Genomic DNA, 27622 nt, shown 5'->3' on the forward strand with positions numbered 1-27622 from the left:
TTTGAAGTTGAAAGAATGACAGCCCACACGACTTCATTAGACCATGAAACAATGTCTAAATCCACAGGGAGATCTCGTCAGGTCTTCATCAGGTCCTGTTTGATCTGACAAAGACCCCCTTATGGATTGAAACATTGTTTGATGGTCTGATAAATGTGTAGCTGCAGAACCGTACTGACTCACATCTCTTTGATGTGATTCTACAGAAAAGATGTTGGGCAGAACCGCAGGTATGTTCATTTAAATATCTGCGAATATCACGAATGCTTCTGAAGTATGAATACTCATTAACGGTTCCGCTTTGAAATGCGACCTAAACAGTGTAATTAGTTTGTTTACATGCACACGTCTACCTTAATGTTAAATTCATAGAGGTGTCTTGTTTTAAAGCATTGAAGCAGCTGTAATGAGCAGGGTTTTTAACTGTAGAATAGAGTTAAAAGGCCCACATTAAACTTGCTTTTAACAGGTTTATTTAAGTCTAACATGAATTCAGAATGGGCAAAAGTTTCAAAACTCAATTTTGGGTAGTATGACCTCTTTAAACACTGACATCAGATGCACCATTCAGAAAACAGTTGGTGCTGAATCTATTTGCTTGTGTCTGTAGAAGGTTGTTGAGTTTAAGCTCCACCTAGACATTATTTATAATTTGGGTTGCCTTCAATTTAAGCAGATACTATGAGTATAAATAAGAAAGCTTGAGTTGTATCTGATGGAGCGTCTAGCAGCTGGTTCCATTTCTGTGTTAAGGTATTCCAACTGACACTGTGATGTTGTCCTATCGTTGTACGAACATTACGATGAAAGCCCTACATGCACTGATTCTCCTAGTCTCTGAAACTCTAATGGAAGGATGGAACACATTTTTTCTAAAACATAATTTCTCATGGTGTTCTAATGATGGTGGTGGTGGCACTGTTGAGCAGATTACTCCAAAATCTTCAATGTTTGTTCAAACAGCTAAGATCCAACAACGGCGAGCACCTGAACAAATGATTCATGTCATTTTCATGCTTATCAAGTCTTCAGTGCCTCTTTTTGCACGAGGGATGGGGAATCATTATCCTAGATAAGACCACTTTCATACATCCATCCAAGTTCTAGTTATCTAGGGTTGAGTCATGATGGCAGGGTGTTCTAGACGTCCCATCTCCTTAACAACGGTTTCAGGCTCCTCCTGTAGAATCACAAGGAGTTCCCAGGTCGGATGAGACATGTAATCCCTTAAATGAGTTCTGATTCTACCCTGGGGTTTCCTTCCACTTGGATGTGCCCAGAAAACTTCCAAAAGAAGGCATTCAGAATCAACTCAGTTTAGAAATGTTCCATTATAGGATAAAGGTGATCACTGGTTATCAGTGGCCCTTCGTTCCATGGGAACAAGTGGACCCAAATAATGCCAGAAAAATGCATCCAACAACAAAACAAGGGTCAAGAATTTAGGTTTTCCCTTTAACTTTTTGATGCACAACATAGGTCAAAAGATACCCATATTCCATTGAATATGGGTGTCTTTAATGGAATAAGTCACCATCTGTATCTTGGTTTAACCTCTGGGGAGCTGTCATGTCATCTAGTTTTTGACGGGTTTAGTAACTTCATAGTTGGCCACTTTTTTCCACTTCACAACATTCTGGATTTTTCTTGGAGCTCCAGCAGGACCTACAACAGGACTTGTTGCAGCACAGTCCTTTAATCTGCTTCCTTCCTTCTCCCTCCTGTGTTTACTTTGGGTCATCCTCTGCTGTCAGTGAGTATCAGCTGGTGATGAGCCACAGTGTCTCCGTCATGTCGCTCTTCAATGCCAGGCTCCATTTGGCAGTGCAGGAATGTAGGACAGCCAAATTACACACCATGCCATTTAACACTGCAGTCAAAGCAAATGCAGGGGCAAAAAAAACAGAATATGTCCATACCTGTCTGTGAGACAACACAGCCTGGAGATAAAATGTCCGTACTGACAGGAGTGACAGTGAACACACCCAGGTTCATAAATTCAGTATATGTATAGGTTGCTAACAATGAGCTCTGATTACTTTTAATTTGACACTGTGTTCTTCCCATAAGATCCATTATTAATGAGTACTAATGGCGTGCAACAGAACTGAACCTCGTATTGATTAGGGCTTTTTTTCCCGTTAAATCTAATCATAGCAAGGCTTCCAGAGCAGCGTGGTGAAGGAGGGGGAGACCTCACATTTACACTTTTGTCACTTAAAAGTGTTCATACATGAGCAGAAACACGATTTAACTGGAAAACCTTAAAAAACACAAAATACAAAAAAGTGCAACATCTAGTTTGTACGGCATAATTTTCCAGTTACTTTCCAAGATAAACATGATTAAAAAATGTAGTATTGGCATGAAATTCAACAACTTGTTAACAGATTATTGTATGTTAATATAGAATAAGTCAATCTAACTTATACCATCTATAATAAGTTGAATTAACCCGAAAAATACCTTAAGTTGAACCAACAACGGTGCATAATGTAAGAAAACAAGCAAAAAAAAAATTAAGTTATCACCCAATTCCATTACGTCACCCAGTACTGAATTGAGTTTTAAACCAACTAACACAGAAATTCAAGTTTAAACTACAAATAATATTAAGTTGATACAATTACCAACATTATTGTGTCGACAAAACCGGTCAAACAGTGTTTAGCTTTATCCAAATTAGCAAAACTGATGGTTTTTTCCTTGCAACTACTAATTAAGTGTAAGAATATGGCCTTAATTTCCTTTTTAGAGTGCACTGGAACACCTTTAGAAAGTGTTATAGCCACTTTTACTAAAGTGTTAATATTTGATTTACTTTGACTAAAGCCTTAATATTTATAATAATAATATTTTAGTGTTTCCTCCACCGCTGGTGCTTCCCAGCTGTAAGCTGCATCTTATGAATCAGTTATGTGATTTCAGGCTGTGTGCTGGTATTTGAGGATGACATTTTCAAATAATACATGGAGATTAATTTAATTGGCTGGTTAAAAATGAACTGTTACTCTCTTCAGACTAAGTCAAAGACAAAATAGTAATTCATTTAATGTGGAATACAAGGAAATTCTTGCCTTAATGATTTTGTTGCTTGCAAGACAATAAAAGTGGGTTGACTTACATCCTATTCACTAGAGTGGCTGCATGTAAAAGCGTCTTTTCCCTCGATGAGTAGATCAGATAAATGCTGTGTAAATAGGGGAGGGTTCTTAATTATGTCGATGATTTATAGAAATTCTTATAGCTCAGCCTTTTATCACATCAAAGCTTGAAACTTTTGAAATCTGGATGTATTAAATGTTTTATGACCCTCTTGCTGTCATTGTAACACTCAGCTGCTGTTGGATTTTGTTAGAAATGAAATGGCACACAGGTTTATTTCATCTCAAATGTGAATTTATACAAAGCTGAGCAAGATAGAAATGTTTATTTTATCTGCTTGCATAACCTTTTGTAGATCAAACCTAAACTCCACATGACCTTGAACATTTGGTGGGTTGTGTCACACCCGTTTTATACATCACCACATTTATGGAAAAGACTTCTGTAAAGGATACAGTGAAGACATATCATCACTCCTAGCTCCTCCTGCAGCTTCCTCTCTCCTTGAAATGCATTTTAGGAGTTTAGACATCCTTTAAGATGGTGTTCTAGGGTTGCTTTTGGTGTCACAGGGAGAAGAATGAAGGACAGAGGACTCAAAGCTGAAAAATGAGAAAAGCCTACATCCATTCATCCATAAACAAACCATCATATCCAGATGAATACTCAGGTTGACTGGATTAATCAACAAGTATCTGTGAATGGAGATCCTGAGATGTTCCAGGGTTCTGTTCCATAAAGCAAGTCTAGCAAATTATCTTGTTTATTTCAGTTAGCCCAACATATTGTCAGGTTATTATGATTACATAAGCAAATTCAACACGATTCAGGCTCAGGTACAACTCATACTGGTAAGCTTATCTGGTCCAGGGCAGGCTAACGGTTAGGCTAAACTGTCAGGCTTACCACTTACCCTAAATCCATCTCCCTTTCTCTTGTATTTTAATGATAGAAAACCTTCTTAAAAATGTATTAGTTAATATAAATTTTTAAAAATTCAAAAAGCATTTGTAGTGGTGGTATCATCTGTTTAGTGAGTTAGTAAAGGTCTATAAAGAGGGACTAAATCATAGTGCAATGTAACCAGTTGCTCATGCTTTTTGTTCAGATTAACATTGGTTTTTACGACCCCTTGTTCGCCTAAATCCCTGTAAATGACCCACAGAACCACAACAGACGCATCCCACTACGGCAAGTTGAAACAAACTGGAACTATCCTTTAATGCGAAGTGTCCACATTCCCACACACATGTTGAGTACGATGTGCAGCATGCACAGCAAAGTCCCGCAGCTCTCCAAACATGTTGAGCTGCTTCCTGGTGACAGTTTGACAATATTTTCACTCGGCTTGCGGTTCAGTGTTGCCCTGACAAGATGTTCATTTACATGGATCAGAGGAGTTGCTATGGTTATTGCTGATGAGTCACTCGAAGTCGGGAGCTGATCTTATTCTCAATACAGCACAATCATAAGATGCTGAAAATAGACAAGTGGGTATGTTGGTGTTGGGAGAAAGAAAGCAGGTTTGTTTAAAAATGTCTGCACTGAAAACAGACATTTGAAGGGACCTTTAAATGAGAAGTGATTCATTAGGGCAGAAGAAATGTGGATGATAAATGTGAAAGGATACCTCACAAAGACACACTTTGCTGTTTTTAACCAGCATCCTTTAGGCTGCAGTCCAGAGGTGTGATGGGGGATCAGGTTCCTTAATGTTGGGTTTCCCTGACAAATTCAACTGTCCATGTCTGTGGAGGCACATCAGCCTCCCACAGTTCGGCTGTTGCTATTGTTAGCTGGGACCTTGCTCTTCCTCCTGCCTCATCCTCTTCCGCAGCTGCTCACCGATATCAGCCAGAGGGTTCATTTTGGCGGAGAGCGTCTTTACTGCGTTACTGAACCGGCTGGTCTCCGTTTCCCTGTAAGAAGAGCAAAGCATGTTCATAATAAGAGTGCAGCTTCAGAGCTAATCAGACAGAATGCTGAAGAGAGTACCGATCAAACAGAGGTAAAAAGAAGGCTGCTTACAGGAGTTTGCGTTTCTGAGACTGTTTCATCTGACTGAAGTCAGTTGGCTCTGGCCTCTTCATCGGTCTGAAGGAAGGAGAAAAGACAAAGAAATGGACATTTTGAGACAGAGCTAAAACATTAGATTTTCATGAGAATTTTGTAGAAAGTTTGGTCACTTCTTGAGAGAAACAAACACTGACAAGTGTTTCATGTGTTATTAGTCCAAATGGGCGTTTAGTTTGGTATTTGACATCTGTTTGCTACGGCCTGTAACTCAAACCTTTACTTCTACTTTTAAGTCTATTTAAAGTATGTCTACTGGGTTGATCAGACTTTTTGGAGACTTTTTGTGGTGTGAATGTATGGAGCGCATCAAGGCCATGCAAATATAGAGTAACCGTCATGAGTTGGGATGCTAGGTGACAGCACACTACTGGTAGGTGCACATTTGAGATATGTTCATCCAACATAACTTCACGTGGATCATCACTGGTGAGGAGAAATGGCAGTTTTCACAGAAGAAGAACTTGCAGCGTTCAAAAGTGGGGAAGCTTCATTCAGTCAGGAGCACACCCTTTGTTTTCTTCAACATTCATGCGATTGTCCACTTTAAATTCATCCTCCAAGGTTGATCTGTCAAGGCAGAGTTCTGCTGTAACATATTGAGAATCTGGAAGAACATTGGTCGAAACATCATCAAAGCACAACGTACCATACTCACCACATTTGTCAGTCTGTTCCTTCTTTCTCTTTCCAAAGATGAAGTTAAAGTTTCAGGGCTGCCATGTTGACACAGTTTAAGAGATTCAACACTCATCCCAAATGGTACTAGTTTGCATAAGTGGACCTCCAGGTAGCATTACAATCGTTCCAGAAGCACTGGGAGCAATGCATCACTGCACAAAGGGACTACTTCTTAGTGGATGGTGTCCAAATTTAAATCATTTGCGGCTTCTGATTTTTCAAGGTGAAGTAACGTTTTGATACACCCTTGCACATACCTGGAAGGCTAGCAGGGTTAGTTTTTAAAGGTGCACACAGTGAAGATAAAATGACAGTGAAAGTTTTGTGTTGTTTTATTCACTGAAAATTCAAGAAAGTTTATCCAAACAAGACTGATGTGTCCTAACAAAGAGAGAGAGAGAGAAAAAAGCAGCTTTACATTAATGTAAAACTGCACTGCTGACTCAATCATACATCTCAGTCTGCTATGAATGCGCTGCACTTTTCTTAATGGACGTGTTTATTAGATTTACTTTATGTTTGAGAGTAAACAGCTCTCAGAGTTTCACCAATGTGCATATTGATGCTTGTGTTGTTTGTTCCTATTGACAGTATATAGCATTTATGGAGCTTAATTAGCGCACAAACAGTTATGGCCTATGAGACAGTGTGAGACAGTGATGCTGTATTCTTTCCTCACATGTCAAATTGCTAGTTTTGCCTCCCCCACTTTTACAGTATTGATTCGATTCGTGCATTAACATCTCATAGGTGGGCGCAGGACACGATCTCCAGGAGAAGGTCACAAGCTAAAATAATGGCTCTCCAGAGAGTTTCGAGAATAGAAAAAGAGAAAAAAATACTTCAATACAGCAAACTATTTTGATTTGTTTTCCATATTTTTGTGAAGGATTACATCATTCTGCTTCTTTGGGTTTCTAAAAATGATTCAAATAAAAGGAGAAAACTAGCTGACATAGATTTAGTTTCTTCCATAACAATTTATAACAGACATGTACAACTGTATCTCCATGTAATGTTCATTCCTATATTAAAAAGACATTATTTTTGGGTTTAAAAAGGACAAAATTATGTCAAATGCCTGTTGGTGTGAAATAAAGCACCACAACAAGCTGCTGTGACATGGTGAGTGGTGCTGCACTGAATAAGCTGCTTATCGGTTATTAGGATCTGATGAAAATGATCTCTCTGCTCCGAGCTGTGAAACTTCAGACATTTACCGTCATGTGAAAAACTGCGGAATCGCAGCGGTGACACAGTGCAGGAGGCTCCCCAGCAGAATGGGCGTAGCTCCAGCGAGAGGAGAGATAATTAAAAAGCCCCACCGTATAAGTCTGACCCTGGATTTATGCTCTCTGTGGAATCACTTGCTTTTATGTGCATCAAATAAACAAGAGTGTCTTCCATGGCCTCTCAGCTTTGTTTTGCACTGAACTGACGTCCTGCCTCTTTATCGCTCCATAACTCCCAGACTGCTCTTTAATAAACTCACCTGCCTCTGCTGCCTTATCGCTGACAGTCTCTCTGCCTTAATGAATTCGGGAGCTTGATGAGGTGTTTTTCGAGAAGCAGTGAAGGAGGTCTGCAGCTGGATCCTAAACCTGGACTGAGTCTAGCTGCAGCGCTCCGTCCTGCTTCATTACTCTGTTCAAGCCGTGATAATGAGCCTTTTTCCATAATTTTGAAGCTATTCTGAGAGGGAATTTTAATGTTGTAATATGCCTGCAACCGCTATTTTAAAATTACACTCAACTCGGAGCTGTTTTCACACCATCTGCTGTCAGATTTGGCTTATTCCAGCTGTGAGCACCTCTTCCTTTGCTACAAATGGTGAAACTGAAAATGATTTAAATCTGCATATGACTCCACTTTGCTCAGCGTGAACACATTCAGTTTTCTTAGAATCAGTGTGGAGCCTGAACTCGGACACAGCTAGAAGCTTTTTCCTCACAGTGTAGTGAACGCCGTCCACACAAGCATTTCTATGGAGCTATGTTAGAAAATTAGAGACTTTCAGGGGATGACACCTATTATAGATTGTCTAGTGGATTTTGGTAGATTTTTTTGTAAATGTTCTTAAAGAAAATATCAGAAGTTTAACTAATATACATCATTTTAGATATTTTTAGGATTTTTTTGAAAGATTTTTACAAATTTTTTGAAAATATTAATAAGAATTTTCTTGCCACATTTGGGGATTTTTTTAAATAAAACTTTTAAGGGAAATTTTTAAGGAATTATTGAAATTTTCTTCCTGAACGTTTTGCAAAATTTCACAAATTTGGAGAAGTTTTTTGGATTTTTTTCAGACAAGGAAACAATATTTTTCAGTGTCTGTAAATGAGGACAACAGGAAGGTTAAAAGGCATGTTATCTTTACAAAACCACCAAAATGACACCATTTATCAGAGCCAGAAACTATAAAAACAGAAAGAATCATTTCAATTTTCTGACCATCCTTCAATTGCTCATCTGCTGACACACTGTGAAATGTAATCAAATCTAAGCTTAAGATCATGCTATTTCTATTCAACATTTAGCATTTTAAAAAAATGCCAAAAGATAAATTGTTTGTGCAAATCACATTCTGCAAAAAACAAAATATTCTGCACTAATCAGCGCAACTGAGAAGCTACTAGTGACTCCACTGTGATGGACAGTCACATAACAAAAATTCAGGGAATTTTTGGCTGAACTGCAGGCTGTGTTTGCACAGAGCAGATGGTGTGGAAACAGGTCGTGAAGTGAATTATTGAAAAAATAAATAATGATCTATGGTAACATAACTGTGTCATACTGCACAGAGGACATCTCTGAGTTCTCTCTATTTCCAGCCACCATTGTTCTGTTTCCAAAGAGGTGCAGGACTTCATACGGCAGTAAAAAAAATGAAACCAGAATGTGACACAAGCAAAAAACACTAAGAAAGTGAAAGTGTTGCAGCATTCTCGTCTGGTAAAGTTTAGGTTGAGACTAAAGAGGTTATTTACACACAAGTTCAGAATGTTGAAAAGGTGTTCCCTTTTTATTTCTATTTTATCCTGTTTCCACTTGGTCCTTTCTCAGTTCTTCTGTGTCTTCTCCCAGTATTCTTAGCTTATGCCCCATATGCCATGTCGGTCTGTGTGTGAATTTTGCCTCAGCTTGATCCCTCAGTTTTTTATTCCCTGCTTGTTTTTGTAGTCTGGAATCAGCTTGTATTTAAAGCTTGCTTTTTATTTCTTCAACGTATTTGTCTGTGTCCTGGATTTGGGTCACCAGTGGAAGTAAAGACGTCGGTTTTTGCCCTGATCTGACCGGCCTTATTGCATTTCAAAATCCTCTCTCCACCGGAGGTTGCTCATTTTGGCCTCACAGTTGTGGAGCTGTTACTGACTGGATTTGGGAGGTTCCTAAAAATAGCTTCACCTCAGCACTTACGTTTTGCTTTTCCTGCTCTTGTGGCGAGCGGTGGGGGCTGTGGCAGCGGGAGTGATGAGCTGACAGAGCTCCGGCAGGGCGTCAGCCAGCGGCCTCATGTCTCCCACCACGGGCGTGGCCTGCCTCCGGGCCTCGGCCACCTGCTGCTCTTTCGCCTGTTTGATGGAGCTGATCTCTGAGAGACGGCACAGAACAGGGAGGGTGAGTTACTTCACAGCACAACGAGAAGTCTATCAACAGAGGATGTCATAGAAGATAAGAGGTCCATATCTAGTACACATGGTCCTGCATTTACTGAACTGTGTTAGTCTGAGGAACACATTTTACAATCTGATCCTGTCAGGTTCATGTAAAACTAATAAAACAGTCTTGGAGAAGGTTTCCTCTGCCTGTAAACAGAACATAACCATCTATAAACACAGTCTACTTTCTGGTATAATACAGCTACATGTGAGTAAATAGTCGGACTGATGTAAAGGTAGCAATGTTCGTCATCTAAATGCATACAAAATGAAAAACGAATGCACAAAATAAAAAAAGGACTGAAAATTGCACTTTTTTAGATTTTTTTAAATTAAGCTACATGTTGTGTCCCTTGTCAGCATCTTAATCAAAATCTCACGTCCCCAGAATGTGTCGTTTAGTTTTCATTTTCCACCAAAAGTGGCTTATTTCACAATGACGGTGTAACGGTTGGTTTTATCCCTAATCTAAACTGGCCATTTCAGTGTCTGTAGCTTTAAATGCAACTGAGCTGCTGCTGTTTTCAGGAAGAAAACTCTCTCTGCATCGGTGACCGACAGCACAGAGAAAACTGTGGGTGAACATGTGGTCTTAATGGTTTCATACTCACTCTGTTGTATTACAGCAGAATCACATAAATATGTAAAGGAGCACAGTTTTATTGGGAATTTTATTGTATTAACAGCTAGTCATTGTAAGCACAGAGAGCAGGAGAGACACAAACAGATGGAAACACTGACTGAGTTTAGATTTAGAGGTAACCACTAGAATTAACACAAGCTGATAATGAGATGGAATTTAACTTTTTTGTAGAAAAAACTAATGAGCAGTATTTGTTTTAGAATTCATCGCAGTAGAGTAGGCAATTTCTATTGCTTCTTTGTTGCATATATCATATTCCCACTCTTTATTTTTCCTTAATTCAATCATTATTTGTCTTTTGGGGTTTTGGGAGTGGTGCAGTTGCTACACATATCCAGGAGAGTTCACTCAGAGGGCCCAGTCTTTGCCAAAACCCCGTAATCGATTTCTTGCCCCAGGTTCAGCTCTGCCATCATCACTGGGGTTTTATCCTATAAACATTCTGAGAGTTGGACACATTGATAAATTGCTTTCCGTTTGTTCCAACATTAATTTTAAAGTCACAGATGCAGCTTTGCAACCTGGTAGTTAAAACCAGGCATCGACTCTATTTACAGTAAGTTTCCAGCTTGTTGTCAGTCTGCAAACTCCACAACGGCCAAAGTCTGCTGTCCCTGCTTTGTGTCCATGATCTGAATAAAACTAATCCTTCAGTCTAATTTCCTCCTAATTCCTGAAAACTGTCAGCCATGGAGCCAGTCTTGGGTTTCACCAGGACAGAGACGCAGCCATTAGCACCTAATTATATGCCTGAAGAGGATACGTGTTGTGTTACTGAGGAATTGATTGGCTCAGCAGAAGGTTTCGGTTACAGACCTGATCTCAATTATCGGAGATCATGACAGTGGTGTTGAGGATAGAACTCATAATTATAGAGAGAGGCAATGATGGACATTTGTTCAAAAAAGCTCCCTAAAAAATCACTGATTTATTCACCAGAAATGTTCCTCATAACCTCTGAAAGCTCTGTTTAGATTCACTGGAGAAGGAGGAAGATAAAAACAGTCCCTGTGGCTCTGGCAACTTTACTCATCAGTCTGGATGGGACTATAAATTCCAGGATTTAGACCGCAGCAGACAAAACAAAAACAGTGTAATCTTGCTAATTGCCTAAAACAACTGTTCACCGTAGTTTTTATCACATGTGACACAAATAGAGGAAATAGTGCAGTTATGTGCGAGCAGGACGGTGTAGGATGGGACTCAGTCAAAGCTAATTTGTTAATCTGTTCTGTGGAAACACTGCCTGCAGTTCACCTGAAATGTCCAAATGAGGAGCATGTTTTTACAGTTACGGTCTCCAAAAAATGTTATTTTGGTGATTCCTGGAAAGAAACACACACTTAAAACCTACAGAATGATCACAGTCAATCATCAAATCCAGTTCTAGTGACAAAACCCTGCAGAGTCCTAGTTTGTGGTCGATGGTGGGCCACTATGGCAGACAGGAACAGGATATACATCAGTCCTTCAGCACAGGTTCAGGGCTCACTGCTCATTTTCCTTCCTTCAACCATTAACTTCCATTGTTTTAGAAGCTCCATCAACCTACTACTTCACTACTGGCATCAAATGTTATTCTGTTTACTGTCAGTCACTTGGTATCCAAAGGAACAAACGGAAACTTTACAGCAGACTCTAAAACCCTTCTGCTAATCAGTTCTGTCTGTTATCTGGGGCAATAAACAAAAAATCTGCAATAAACTCTAAAGTAATAACTAACAAGATGCACTCATCAAATATTAATGAGTAAAATTCAGACACCAAATTAGCTGATTTCAGAATGTGCTTGGCCTCATGAAGAGTTGATGTGAAAATGCAGTTTTACACCCGAGTTTCAGCGTTAGAAGAAGGAATAGTATCAAATTATTTCATCAGTGTTAGATGGTAAAGTGTAAAGAACATCTAACCATCTGTTGTAACCTGTGTTAGCCTCATATCTGCCAACAGAGAACATGTGTACATTCCTTTAAGGGTGCTGAGCGTTCATATAAACTCACTGCTGAGCCATCTCTCCCTCCTCTCCTTCATCTTCTCTTTCTTCGACTTGGTTTTCTTCTCGTCTGGGCCTGTGGAAACACATGCAATAGTTACATGACAGCGCACTTGAAGCCCGGCTGGGCTCCACTCAGCGGAGGGAGAAGGCTGCTAATTAAACATGAGGAAAGGCAAATTCATAAATGTGTTAAAGATACATCAAAGGTGGCGAGGGAATGGCTTGGCTGGAAGCTGCAGCGAGCCTCCACCCAGACAGAGCAGAGCTGGATGAGCCGAGAGGAGGAGGATGTTACGATTCTGTTCCACCAACTGAGCTCTGACTAACACACAGGCAGCCCTCGATCGGAGGAGGATTTTCCTTATTACTCTTTTTTTTGGGGCAATAAAAGACAAAACAGAATACACACACCATTTTTTTGAATCGCGTTGCTTTTTAAGTCTATTTTCAATTGTGTTTTCCAACATAAAATGTATGATTTTGCAAATATCGACTTCAATGTTCACACAAGACAATTCTACTTCTTAGCTTAGATTTGGTTAAGTTATGACACTGAATGTCACATGATGAGTTCAAGGACTGTCGGAAAGTTAAAAATCTGATGATTCCTTTTGTTTTTAGACTTTTTTGCTCAGAAAAATGGTGTTATTTTTGCAAGTATTGAAAAGATAACATGCCTTTCAAATGCACTGAGGGGTTTTGGGGTTCAGAGGGTTAAAGAATGATTCCATTGTTGTGTAGTTTGTTGGTTTGGCTAACTTCGCACTCCTCATCTCCATTGCAGAAAAAGGAAAAAAGCATCAGAGCTCCAACTGAGAGCTGCCTGTAGCTTTAAATGTGTTGAAAGCTCCCGAAGAAGCTGATAAGTGGACCTGGGGTTAAGATTGTTTTTATTCAAGTCGAAAGTTCCACCACAAGGAGAGAAGTTCGGAAAGTGTTGTGGATGAAACAACAGATCCGTCTCCATGACGACTGAGTAAACTGCATGTGCTGATGAAGGCCATGTAAATGAATTTTCCAAAAATTATGTAAATATTTGCATTTACTTTGGACAGGAGTTTGCCTCCCAGGGTTCATACATTTCAAACATTTCTGTTCAAAAACACTTTTCATGCCAGAGCAACTTTTCCAGAGCTGCTGTTGTTTTCTCTATCGGTCTCTGTTTGACAAATGTAAACAGACACCATCTTGAAGTGTTTTTGTTTGTTTGTTTGTGTTTGTTTTCCCCCACCACAGCAGATTGAGAGCTATGAAGTAAGTGTCGACTAACTCAGATGCCCCCAAAGCACAGAACAATCAAAGGAAATCTTCATATGACAGCCCCACTTACACCATACAGTTGGATTCAAAAGTCTGGGTAGAGTTCAGTTAATCACATCCTTGTTGACCTTTGAGGTAAAAAGATACAAGTTAAGAAATGGCTAAGAACCGTTAAAAAATGTGAAGTGAAGTGAGGAAATCACCGGTGCTCTGAGCTCGCGTTTCTTTGTCCATATTAGGAGACGAGCTGCTGCATTGTGAACCAGCTGCAGATGGTTGAGTTCCGACCTGCCGATGCGCGATGTAATCAAAGCATGGACAACTTTTCCTAGATCAGTCCTTCTTAGTTTGGGTTTGATTTTGGCTAGAAGTCAAAGCTGAAAGAAGCTTTAACCACTGCGCTGATCTGTTTGTCTGCCAGGACCTCTATCAACAGGCCCGGTACGACCAAACCTTCATGTTGAGGATCAACTCTGGTGACAGGAAGTGGATCTACAGCTGTGATCCAGAGACCAAACAGCAGTTTTCACAATGAAAGAGCCCAAATTCTCCCAGATTTGAAAAGGTGTGTCAGGTCAAAAGAGGACTAAAAGAATGCTGGTCGTTTTCTTCAATATTCGAAAGGTGTTCACAGTGAATTTGTCCTTAAGGGGCAGACTTTTAACGTTTGTTCTACGGAAACAATGAGCTGTCCGAGGAGGAAAATTCAGAGCAACTGAGCTGAGATGTGGTGTGATGTGGCAGCTGGGTGTTCCATCACAACAGTGTGTCATTTTTTGACCACGCCAATATGAACTGTTGATCCTCATTTGCCAGAATTTGTTTCCTGCTCTGACTTCTTCTTCCTCAAAATGGAATTCCAGTGAAGTGATCATTGTTTGGATATAGTGGAGCTAATCCAGTGGAAGACGCAGATGCAGTTACAATATGGGTCTTCCAAATGGTCTGCCAAGTGTGGCAGGAGCACTGGGAGCAGAGCACTGCGTCAAGTTGAAGCGGCTGTAAACCAGGTCTGTTTCTATGAATGCAGGGTTGCATTTTCCTATTTTCTGAACAAAAACAGTCCACTTCTCATATACTTTAAGGTTATCTGACGCACACCGCATGCTTCACCTCTCCCCAGAGACTTTTTATCACTTTTACTGACTGACTGCAGGACAACTGCATCCTGATGTTTAGCAGAATCCATCCTTCCCTCTATTTGTACAGCGCTTCCTGTGCCACAAACCAAACCAGAATCTTTCCTTATTTGTTCTAAACAGGAGGTGAGGTGATACCAACTAACACTGCTTCTTTATTTCTCTCCACCTGTCCACAGGAATAGTTTATTTTCCAGATGTTGCTTTGCAGACTTCTGACGATGACTTCAGTGATGAGGCAGCAGGTGATATGTTCTTCTTCTGGCTCTTCTATTCAGACCCACAGTGCTCCTCCACATATCTGTCAGGTAAACCTTCCTGCAGCTCCTCTGAAGTCGTATGTTTTTTTGATTTGCCTTTCTGCCCAGGAGACGTGCACTTTGATCTGATTTTTTTTTCTCTTCCACATCTTGTCTTGAATTTCAAAGTTTCCTTTAACTGATATTTTTAAATTACATTTCAGACAGCAGAAAGTCGAAGCTGGAAGCGCTTTGATATTTTTTATAGCCTTCTCCTGGCTTTGTAGACTTAGCTTCATTGTCATGTCCACAGTCGGTTCTTAAAGTCTATTAAAGCCAAACAGAAATGAAGTTCTGAGACTTAAAAAGTACAAGAGGGATGAAGATTTACCCAAGGGTTTTATTTACTTTGAAATTTGGACATGGACTCCCGAAATCTTTCAACAGATGCACATTTATCATAAAAATTCATAGTTTAAATAAACAAAACAGCCTTTATGTAGAGGAATCTGCTGTGAGAGACGTTCATGCTGCTGGTTTCTCTCTTCAACATAGACTGGAAGGTATTTAGAAATATTTGCCAGAAATAATAAGCATATGGCTCCTTCGCACACTCCACAGTCTGGATGTAAATAAACCAGCGAGGAATGATTAAGCAAGAATTACGTGTGATAATAACAAATTTATTTCTGCCACTGTGACCTAAAGAAATGCATCATTTCATTAAAATCTAGTCCAATTTCTACCCAAATCATATTTTTGGGGTTTACTGATTTTTAAAAGAACTATCGATGGTAATGCTTTTAAACTGATAGGCCAAAACAACTCCTCGACAGTACTCTTACAAACTTGAGTCTTTCGTGTGCAGATGAATTAGTCAGTGATGAGGTTAGAGAGCAAGTGTCTGCAGATGGAGATCCATAACGCAGCAAGCAAAATGACTGTTGCAGACGGCTGATTTCTGTGTTTACTATAATGAAGCCTCAAAGACAAATGTTTAAAATGACTCATCTAAAAATCGATATTGCTGGACAGCTGCAAGTCATACTCAGCTTTTCAAATACGCGCTGTTTTTGTGAGTCCTCAAGTCTCCAGATTGGAGGTGGAGAGTGTCAAGTTAGCATGAACAGAACAGCTGCTATTTATGATTGCTGGGAATTTAACAGGACTTACATTACATGGCATATTAAAAGAAAACAGATTTTAGCATGATGTTGTCATGATCTCTTTTGCTCTTTATTTGCACTTTATATAATTATTGCCTATATGTTTAAACAATAATCAGCTGGAATTTATCAACTATCGTGAACGGTCCTCCAGACAATCACTGGTCAAACTTTAAAATGGATCTTTTTTTACTGACTGTAATAATTGGGACATACATAATATATTTATGATTTATGGGATTCTAACTTATAGTTGTAATTGAAAATATTGCACATTGATTTTAGGTTTTGCTTCTTTTTTTTTTACACAAATACTTTTTTAAAAAATCAACTTTTTGTTTGTTTTTTTATAATTACTTGCATTTTGCGTCATTCTGCACAGCTGGCATTTCTAGGATTTCTCTACTCATATTCATAGTTGTTATGTTTCCATCGAGTTACAGGATTTTTTTGAGTTTTAAATTTGAGCTTCAAAAAGCTAAATACAGACAGATAGAAAAAAAAACTGCTTTCCCCTCTTTGTGTCAGTAACATCCTTAGCTGGAAGCGAAAGTTTTTTTAATGACATCTTATCAGTAAAGCCACCTTGAGGTTCCCTGTGGTCAGGACATGCTCAGGGCTGAGCGAAGCCAAAGATATAATGTGAGAATCGGTGTGAAATAAACTCTACTCGGCTTCAAACCTCGACACAACAGCTCTGCTTTATCAGTCAGAAGTCTCGTTCTGACAGTGGTCGGTAAAGGAAAGACTGAAACAGCAAAGTGGAGACGTTCACACGGTGTCCAGAACATCACAGTGTTTGTTCTTTCCTGCTTTGGCAGTGGAAAGAGTTAATACTGGCATGATAACATTGTCAAAGCTGCACTACCTCACACAGCATCCCGAACCGAAATCAGTCCACAAAATCCACTTCTTTTTTCTCGGACTGTATGTTTTCATGCAAATAAAGCTTCCTGAACTGAACCGACATTTGAACTGATCATTTAAAACTATAAGGATGGAGGAACGCAAATCTAAAAGTAGAAAAATGAGTCCGGGTTAACAAGGAACGGCATCACTGAATGTTTACATCTGTCTGCTCTTATGGGATCTGCTCAGATCCCATAAACCCAATATAGTGAGTCTGAAAAGCATGTTATCTGTCTAAACAAATGTCAAAATTACACCAATTATTACCAGACCGAGTAACTACCAGAGCAAGAAGCTGTGAAAACCAAAAGAATTCAAACCTATTTCCGGTTCTGTCTAACAAGTTATTGTAATTCAAGCTGGAAATTTGTGTTATTTCATGAAATCTCTTTATTCAACATGTCTTGTTTCTCAATTTATTTAACTTCTGGTATATCTGAAAGACTTTTCTTTTTTTTCAATGCCATAAATAAACCATTTACCACAGAAATAAAGAATAAGTGGATCTTAAGTTCCCAATCATACTTGAACTACTCATCCTGAATGCACAATTCTGCTGGGAAAACGATCCAAATCCTTGCTTAACATCATGATATTTCATCAAAATTACTTTATTCAACAGGTTTCATTTTAAAAATTGTCTAAAAATAAACAGTTTGCACCAGATTCTTTAAACAAATTTAAATCTTGAGCCTCTCGGTGCAGCAGAGAAACCATTAGCAACTCAGCTGTGACCGACACTAACCTCACAATAATTCAGGGACTTTTCAACTGAATTTTCAGGAAGCAGATCAGGGAAAAATAGGGGGAAAAAAATGAAAAATGTAAAACATCTATAGTAAGTAGAGGCACCATTTTTCTCCAGTATAGGTAACATCTGTGAGAACTTAGAAAAATGCTGTACAATTAGAGTCTTTTTATTATTATTTTTTTAATATGACAAACACAAAAATCCACTTTTATATGATTTATGGCGTTTAACTTTCTCTACCGCTCTCTCTCGTTGGAACCACGGCTGTGCTGTTTCCACAGAAGTGCAGGACTTCACATTGATATGACAAACGAGGAGTTCAAAAGGTTAAGTCGTGATTAAGAGCTTTACAGTTTATGTGGTACATCAACATCAAATAGCTAAATGTCATGTGAACTAAGTGCCATGTGGGTCTGACCTTATTTTCAAACATTGATTAGCGTCGGCTCTGTAGAGTTCAGAAGGTCGGAGGCAACAGAGAGGCCACAAGTCGTTTCAAGGAACACATCGGGATGTGATGAACATTAATACCACTGACAGGTCACGCGAATAATGATCTCATTACAATGAGATGTTCTGTAAGGAAACCTTGGATTGTGGCTTTAATGTGGACTTTGACAATCTACCCAAACACTTCTGGAGACTTTTTCAGACTCCCCAAATCCCAATCCTTATTCACAAACGCCTTACTTTCCAATCTACAGAAGGATTTGCTTCCAACTTCCTGTTTCCAGAGACATCACAGGACATCCTGAAGAGTCCTGTGTCCGTGGTCCAACAGGACAAAGCTGTTTTAGGTGGACCTACACAATACTAATCTGATGGTTTTACTATGTGGCTGATTGGTGTTTGTTCCACTGTCATTACTTCAATGTCTTGTAACAAAGAAGGACATTAGATGTTTTTGTTCGAAAATATCAAAGAAAGTCAAACCGGGTTATCTCCCTCAAATACTGCAGTGACAAAGAGATAATATGATCTGATACTAGTTTCCATAGTGGCACCACAATGGATCAGCAGGCTTTGAGTAGCAATCATGTCCTCAGTAGGAACAACAAATATCATCCAAGTCTGCTGCAAAAAGGCTTGGGCAAATATATTTAATCAAATCCACGACAGTGAGTATGATAATGAAGTATGATAATAGTAGTATTCAGTGTGTGCAGTCTGCTGTGTTCAGACAGGAACATTATCTCCAGAGTCCACTCTCTCCAGATCTCCTGGCAGGCCTTTATCTGCCACCACAGTGCTAAACAACAGAAGTGTTTCTGCTGCTGTTTGCAGTAAGAGAACAGGCAAAGATAGGCATCTGCTGCTGACTACAAATGCGGGTCGAGGTGGAGAAATCTAATCTCCCGTGAGTCGGTGGGGGTATCTGTTGTGTTTGTGGATGGGGGGAAAATGGGAAGGGTGCTTTACTACCACTCTGCTCCCATCGGGAGCATCTTCTTTCCACTGTTAGATGAAATGGATAGCTGTGATTACAGCCGACTGGAGGCGACCCCTCACCTACCCAACCCACATCCACCCAGACTCCACATCCTGCTCAGTCTATTCTGATTACACCTTCTGGAGCAGACGGGTAGCTTAGACGTGGATGGATGGGGGCACATAGGGCATTTATGGAGTACTGGGACATAAATGGTGAGCTGCTATCTAAGTAGCTGCTGTACAAATTACAATAGAAAGACATGGAAGAAAAATTCAAATCAGTTTTTGAGTTTTAAAACTTGTTTTTTGATCACTCGACACATAATGATTACTTATTCTGGTGTTCCTCTTCACTGCTCTTTGTTTCTTATTTCCAATTTTCAGTTTTTCTATATATTTTATAAAAAAACTAAAAATGTTTCTTCTTTAAAAAAGGATAAAAACAAAAACAAATATAAAATTGATTTGAAGAATCATCGTTGTAGCTTAAAAGTTGCTAATTCACTGTTTTGTGGTTTGTTAAAACATTTTTTTCTGCATAAAAGCTGGTAAAGATAAATTGCACATCAAGAGCTGAACAAAGTTCCAAAGCAAAAACTCTTTTCTATGCAGACAACAGTTCCTGCAAAAATGCTCCCTATCATTTTAGAATCATTCATTATTTCTAAATAGAATTATCCAAGCCATCTGGTTAGAATTCCATTTTTTTTTTTTTTTTTACATTTATATCACTGAAGAACATAACAATGTATGATTTTTCTAACATGCTACCAACAGCAAAATCACTGTTTATCCTGCACTGTACATTCTAAGATGCCACAGAGAAGAAGAAGGAATTTATTCATTTACACTATCTGGTACATAGTGAGGTCAAAAAACGAACAGCGAAAGATTCTCTGTGATTTATTCTGTGCGTTTAATATTCATAAAGAGCCGAAAGTCAATTTCAAATCAGCATTAAAAGATAATAAGGACTTCGGGTTGTTTGTTTTGCTTATTAACTCCTAATTGCAATTCTACATTCTACACAGTCCCACCACCATCCTGACCTCTTGGAGAACTGTGCGGCTTCTCATCCAGAAACCTTTTTCATCTTCACAGCATCGCCGGGTTTCACACACAGATAGCGTTTCTCCACCGCACGCTCTAATGCTCGGTTAGCATGCAGGCGAGTCATGATGATGTGAGTAAACATGACAGCTCTGCACGGGCAAATCAAGCAAACACAAGAAAAACAACAGAGAGCTGGTGAGTAAAAAAAAAACAAGTAAATGAGGGAAAACTAACAGGAGCCGTGAGGTGCTGGCAGGTGAAATCAGCAAATTTAGGTGCAGCTATTTTTCTGTGTCATGCAGCGAAACTATGAGGAAGGGGAGAAAGGGGGAAGAAATGGCCATGAGATGAGGAAGATGTGGAGGCAGGCGGTGGGTCTTCAGGGAGCTGACCTCAGAATAAAAGACAGGCCGGCGTCTTTCCTCCAGGGTCCGTTACTGATACGATCAATGCTCCAAGTGGGCTCTTACTCACCGTTACGCAAGACAGACACTTCTACATTCGACTCCTTGGCGTGCCACGACTTTCTCTGACCTTTCTGAAGCTGACATTCCTCTTTTCTACACTCACCATATCAGGGGCTCTGAGCAAATTTAGAATGATTAAGCTGCATTACCCAGGAGGCACTACGGGACACTCATTACTTTTCTCTGTCTGCAGCTATTTTAAGTAACTAAAAGGAGAAATTATTGAAAAACTTTTTTTTAGTGCTTTAGTGGTTTTAGTGCTCCATTTCATTTATCATTTGTGTATCACAAGTTACAGATCACAGTGTCTACAAAGGCACAAAACATTTAGTCACACGTATCTGGAACGGAATAATATACTATTTTACAACTTGTGAAGATCTAAAGATTGTTTTAAATTCCCATTTATTTCCACATCTGCGTAATAAGCCTGACACACCACACCGCACAAACTAAAGTGGGAATTATTAAGGAAGAAGGTTTAGTTATCCCCCTGCCTTGTAACAAATGACCAGAAAGAGACACAAAATGACCAGAAAGAGACATAAAACGACAAAAAGTGACACAAAACAACCAGAAAGAGACACAAAATGACCACAAAGACACAAAATGACCAGAAAGAGACACAAAATGACCAGAAAGAGACATAAAACGACAAAAAGTGACACAAAACAACCAGAAAGAGACACAAAATGACCACAAAGACACAAAACGACCACAAGAGACACAAAACGACCAGAAAGAGACACAAAACGACCACAAAGAGACACAAAACAACCACAAGAGACACAAAACAACCACAAGAGACACAAAACAACCACAAGGAGACACAAAATGACCACAAAGAGACACAAAACTACCGCAAGAGACACAAAATGACCAGAAAGAGACACAAAATGACCAGAAAGAGACACAAAACAACAAAAAGAGACACAAAACAACCACAAAGAGACACAAAATTACCAGAAAGAGACACAAAATGACCAGAAAGAGACATAAAACGACAAAAAGAGACACAAAATGACCAGAAATAGATACAAAATGACCAGAAAGAGACATAAAACGACAGAGACACAAAACAACCACAAAGAGACACAAAATGACCAGAAAGAGACACAAAATGACCAGAAAGAGACATAAAACGACAAAAAGTGACACAAACCAACCACAAAGAGACACAAAATGACCACAAAGACACAAAATGACCACAAAGAGACACAAAACAACCACAGAAAGTGACACAAAACAACCACAAAGAGACACAAAATGACCACAAAAAGACACAAAACGACCACACAGAGACACGAAACAACAAAATATAAACACAAAAAAATCAACAATAACGTTACACCAAACCAAACTCTGTCATACTGAAGCTGTTGACTCATATTATATTGCACAATGTTCCATGTCTTTAAATATTATTGCAGTAAGGATTCATTTTCACCTTTGTAATTTTTACATTTTGCAAAGGCGTCCCGCAGGTCAGATTGGATGCTCTGATGGTCCGGTTTTGACCCGCGGGCCTTATGTTTGACACCCCTGTTCTAAATGATAGGTTTTTCTTGGAACGAATCTTAGGAATTGTCTCAGAAATGCTCAGCTCTGCTTTACTTCAGCTGGTCTACAGCTCAGTGGGATCTGATGGTGGAATATCACACACATAAAGGAAATACATTCGCCCTGTTTGAATGTCACTCTCCTCTCTTGGCCCCGTTTCAAAATGTTCCGCTGAATTATTGATCAAAAAAATAAAATCTCCAGATAACCGAGCAGATCATCAACAGATTGACGGCTAACCGTCCTCCTAATGAGACCAACCTCGGTGTCTTCCAGATGAAGCCGGGAAACACTGATGCAGCTGAACCTTGATTTCATGCATGAGCTAAATTTACACTGCGTCTGGTCTATAAATAGCAGCAGGCCGTTGTCTGGTGAGGCTTCATGAAGCACAGCGTGCTTAGCAACTGGGCCCACATCCAGTGCTCTGCTCTTCACACACGGGGATGCTAGCACTGACATTCCTCGCCTTCAGCATCTTGATTTTTTTTTTTTTGCTCCTTAACAGTTCTGCCCAGTTTTGAGCCTTTGAAGCTGGAAGTAGATGCTCCTGCTGCCTTAATTAGGAAAAAATTACTGTAGTCTGCTGTGGTGCTGCTGGAGGAGGACAATGACAAGGCTTGTGCACCATCTAGTGGTCAGAGAAGGAAATGCTACAAGACAATACTATGTCCTCATTCCACTGTAAGAAGCAGACAACAGGAGGGTGAACTCGTTCACTCTTTTTGCCACTGAGGCCCATATCTTAAACTGTTTAAAGATGATATGTGGCCTTCTAACTGAGCCAAAAGTCATTAGCATAGCCTTAGCGATTGGGAAAGTACCTAATTTTCTTGTTTGTGGGGACAGCTTGTGTTTCTAGTCCAGATTTTGAGGGTTGTGTTTCTACTAAAGAGACATTTCTGAGACCACACAGTAACAACAGACAGAGAGAGGCAGCGGCATCAGACCCTAAGTAGATCATTTCATTTATTGATAATCAGACAATTGAAATAAGGATTTGGAAATGTGAAAAATGTCAAATATCATCCCTGATTATCAGCCTCTGGGATCTTTCAACATGAGACAATCTGAACTAAAGTCAAGTTGAAGCAATGTCTTACCAGTAAAAGTAGATGTGTGCTAACAGTAAAATGCATTTAGGAGCATGTGTGCTACTGAACAGTACGACAGCATTCAGCCAAAGCTAAAACACAACAACAAGCTAACGTGCAGGACCAACAACACTGCTTTCATGTTAAGTCTTAGTTAGTGGTCTGCAGCATCTCTGGACCCATAAAAGTTTGTCTTGCTCCTAGATTGATCAGTTTTATCTTGTTTACTGCCGTTAATAAGAAGCTCCTTGCATTCACTAACAGCACGTCTGTCTGTATCTGATGATAGCTAGCTCATGAATGAAACTTGTAAGATAAGGAAAAAGCAGCACCGAAACAGCTGAGACAAACGGCAAACACAACATGAATCTAACTGCATGTTTTCCAACAATTTGGCCTCTGCGTACGGAGGATTTTAGCTAACAAGAGAGTGAATCGCCTAATCTCTGTAGCGTAAACAGACAGCTGCATCGTCTGTAGCAGGTTGGTGCTAATTTCAGGTGACCCGGACAGACAAAGAGAACGAGTTTGAAAACGTAAAGTGGATTTAAAGAGGAGAGTCCATCTGTTCAATCACTGCAGAGCACATCTGTAACCATGGTAACTATACACAAAAGACATCTGTGAGGTCAAAATTCATGTCGTAAAATTTACAAATGCCAAAATTAGATTAAAATTTAGTTTTTTTTACCAAGAAGTACTTTATTATCGATCAGTTCTTACCTTTCACACAGTTTTTACTGTTTAACAGTGTAGTCAAAGTCGTAATCATCACACTAAATCGGCGTAGTATCATATAAATGTGGACATTTTTATATTTACACAGTTTATGGTGTGTATTTCTGGAGTTTTACTTAAAAAATCAAGCACTTAAAGTCACAATATCTCTGACTATGTCCACTCTTACATTCAAATTTGTCTCTGATTTGGACAATTAAACTGCAGCAGAATGCTTTTAATATCTTTTAAATGGCATATCCTGTCTAATACACATGTATATTATCATACAAAATGGCACTGTTAGTAATAAACAATGCATCCTAGAGAACAAATTAATAAAAAGTATCTGCTCCATTGAACACTATTGCTGTGTAATCCAGTAATATACATAACAACCTTCAGCTCCTCTTACCTTTCTTGGCAGGTGTGGGCACATCTGGAGGTTCCTCAAACTTCAGTGTTTGTACCAGGGCCTCCGGAGAGATTTTAGTGCCAGCAAAGATCCCTGATGGGAAGGAGCTCTTTGCCAGGATCTGTTTCAGAATACAAGCAAATAAAAATAAGTACATCAGAGCAACTGTCTCCTATTATGTTCAAGTTAGAATTAAATCCTCTAGAACTCATAAGTACAGCACATGACAGCAGTGATGTTGAATGGTTAGTTGTTGCATCACTTCTAAGTTGAAAATCAGTTTATTCTTATGTAACATTAAACATGAACAGCTTCGATTTACTGCATTAAAAATACAAGGAACTTAACGCAACTAAAGTCAGTAAAGCTTTCATGACTGAGGATCTAATCTCATATATTCCCAATATTTCATATGTCCGCTTTTATTTTGAATAACAGAGTCATTCCTCCCCAGCATAGGCCAAAAATAGCCCACCAGAGGGTCCAACCTGGCCCACAGGACAACTTTGTAAATTGTAAAAATCACAGAGAAGACATGAACTGCAATTTGCAAATTTGTAAAAGTATAAATTTAAAATAATTCCTAGACTATGACAAGTTGATTTGATTATAAAGTAAAATAGTATAGCTTTTTTTAAATCATTTTGTGTTATTTTGTCTTTATGTGTGGTTTTTATTGTTTGTCTCTTGTTTTTGTCATTTTGTGTTTCCTTTTTGTCCAGCTTCTGTGTTTTGTCTCTCATTTCTTTCATTTTGTGTTTTGTTTCTGTCATTTTGTTTCTCACTTTTGTCTCGTTTGTGTCCATTTTTTTTGTGGACATTTTGTAAATTTTGGGTCTAATTTTTTGTCTGTTTTTTATTGTTTTGCATCGTTTGTCTCGTTTTTTGTCAATTTGTTTGTCATTTTTGTAATGTTTTGGTTTTGTTGTTTTCTTGTCCTTTTTTAAGTAAAATACTATATTGTTCAGTTCCAGATACCTGCAACTAAATATTTTGTATACTCTGTGATCTGTAAGTTGTAATGTGGTAATGACAAATCGAGGCAGAATATTATTGGAATTGAGTTTATTTTTCTTAACAAATTTCAGTTTCTTCATAATGTTTTGCAAAAAAAAAGATAACAGAATGTACTTCTTTTGCATTGAAATAAAGGGGGGAAATGGAGTTGTGGGTTATTTATAGGTTATAACTCTCTGATTTACCTGGTCTGGCCCTCTTGAGACCAGATTAGGCTGCATGTGGCCCCTGAACTAAAATGATTTTTGACACTCCTGGTTCATTAAATGCAATCACATCAGTTTAAACAAATTAACTAAATTTCAACAAAATTCTACATTTATTCTTTAACCTATCGTTGCATATCAGCGTTATTCATTGGTACATTTCCTCTCACATACCTGTTTGACATGTTTGGGGGCATCACTCGTGTTGTTTTCCACATGTGCAGGACTTATTCTGTGCGGTTCCACCAGGACCGGAGGCTTCTTTGAGCTGGAAGGTAACTCGGATCCGGGGCTCTGTGAGAGGCTCCCCGGCCTGTCGAGCTTCACTGCCTCCTGGTGAAGCTTCTGACGGACGTGTTTTATCTTTCCAACCATGTCAAAAATCAGCAATCAACTTTCAATTCAACTTAATCGGGTGTTTCTGTTCCCCGTGTCGACAGCGAACCATGTGTAGCAAGTTTGCTGTGTTAGCATCGCAAAGAAACACTTCGCCTTCAAAGTAAAATGCCAGGCTTTCGTCTTTGTACAATTTTAAATAATGTTTTTGTCCTAGGAACAGGTAAATATATAACCCCCAAAGCGAAAAACTACCCCTCTAAGTTGCTTTAAGCCTGTTATTTGCTTAACTTTTTATCTGCGTCACGTAAACATTAACTTAGTTAGCTAACTGGCAGCACGTACTTCAGAGAAAAACTAGCATTTGAGGTAAAATTTTACTTTATACAGTTATTACCATGTTGACGTGCTAAATTATTTTTTTAATTTAGAGTTCTTTATTTATTAAAACACGTGCGAAACATACGAATAGTGTAAAAGCATATTATTGTGAAAATAAATACCAGAAGTGTGCAATAGTTTCAGTTGTCGACAACTATGATTGGTGTTCCGGTTTTATGTGTCGGTGGGAAACGGCTCAGAAAGACATTTGTTCCGCATGATTCTCATTTCGGTAGCTTTTGCTTTTCAGTTAAATTTCTCCGTTAACGACAGCTTTAAATACTTTCGTAATATAGTTATATATGTGTTAAATATTAAGTCATATTTTCTGCCTTGAAAATGTAGGAAATTCATTATTTACCACAAGATAAGCAGGCGGTTGTGCACCTATGATCATTCAAAAATACCCACTGTAATGTATATGTTGAGTTATATTATATCATAGTTCTACATGTCCAACACTTTTTAAACTCATGCAGCCTGATGTCATCACAGTTCCATCTCTGTGCTTCACTGACAGGACGACACATTCACTGTGTTGGTCAAGGCCAGGTTCACACCAAACAAAACTTTGATTTTCATTGGTAATGCCTGTGCTAAAACTGAAGTACCTGTCCATCTGTTTTTCAGAGCTAGACTGTGCAAATGACAGAAGTATATATAGTAGTTTTAGTTGTATATATTGGACAAAAGTGATTTCTTGAGGGTCATGAATTGGTTTTGGTCCACATTGCATGGCATGAGGCTTTTACTGCGGCATATACTGTGAATCAGCAAATATAAACTTTATAATATTTAAGAATTTGTTTCAGAAAATTTTGAGTGAACAGTTTTTAAAGGCAACTGTGAGGTAAAATGAAAAATTACTTCTCCTCTTGGTTTTTTAAGACACTTCATCTCTCATATAAGAGGCATTTTCTATGAACAGAACAGAAGATGCTCGTTGTTTTTTCTGAAGCTCAGGGTTACTATGACCTGGATACTGATCTAGAAGCGACAATATTCTGTATGAATGATTAAATATTTTAGTTGATGCCTGTAAAAGTTGTCATTCTTCAAGGACATGGTCACTTACTTTCTACAAGCAGCTAGACTAAGCAAATGAGTTGGGTGATGTGCAGTGAAATTAAGGTTTAATTGACCTTAAGCTGCAAATCAAGTCTATGTGTCTCTTGCAAAGCTCAGATAACTTTACTGCCGGGATCAAATGCGAGCACAATGCAACCTCGCACCTTCTTTGCAGTGTCTTTTGTGTGCAGATTCCTCAGCTGAAGCAGAAGTCGGTCTTAAAGAAAATGAAGGGTTTAAAAAAAAGTGCATA

At 38.9% G+C, this 27622-nt stretch overlaps 1 protein-coding gene across 1 annotated transcript; it reads right to left on the bottom strand.

Moving 5' to 3' along the window:
* Window positions 1-4301: 4301 nt before the first annotated feature.
* Window positions 4302-26052, bottom strand: slx9 (SLX9 ribosome biogenesis factor). Its single transcript, XM_022211292.2, has 6 exons — window positions 25759-26052; window positions 24362-24482; window positions 12165-12233; window positions 9280-9454; window positions 5134-5199; window positions 4302-5024 (listed from the first exon to the last, which is right to left on the bottom strand). Exons 1-6 carry the CDS (start codon window positions 25957-25959, stop codon window positions 4898-4900), a joined length of 759 nt encoding a protein of 252 aa, XP_022066984.1. The 5' UTR covers window positions 25960-26052; the 3' UTR covers window positions 4302-4897.
* Window positions 26053-27622: the final 1570 nt, after the last annotated feature.

This window comes from Acanthochromis polyacanthus, chromosome 22 (assembly GCF_021347895.1).
Source record: "Acanthochromis polyacanthus isolate Apoly-LR-REF ecotype Palm Island chromosome 22, KAUST_Apoly_ChrSc, whole genome shotgun sequence".
Lineage (NCBI taxonomy): Eukaryota > Metazoa > Chordata > Actinopteri > Pomacentridae > Acanthochromis > Acanthochromis polyacanthus.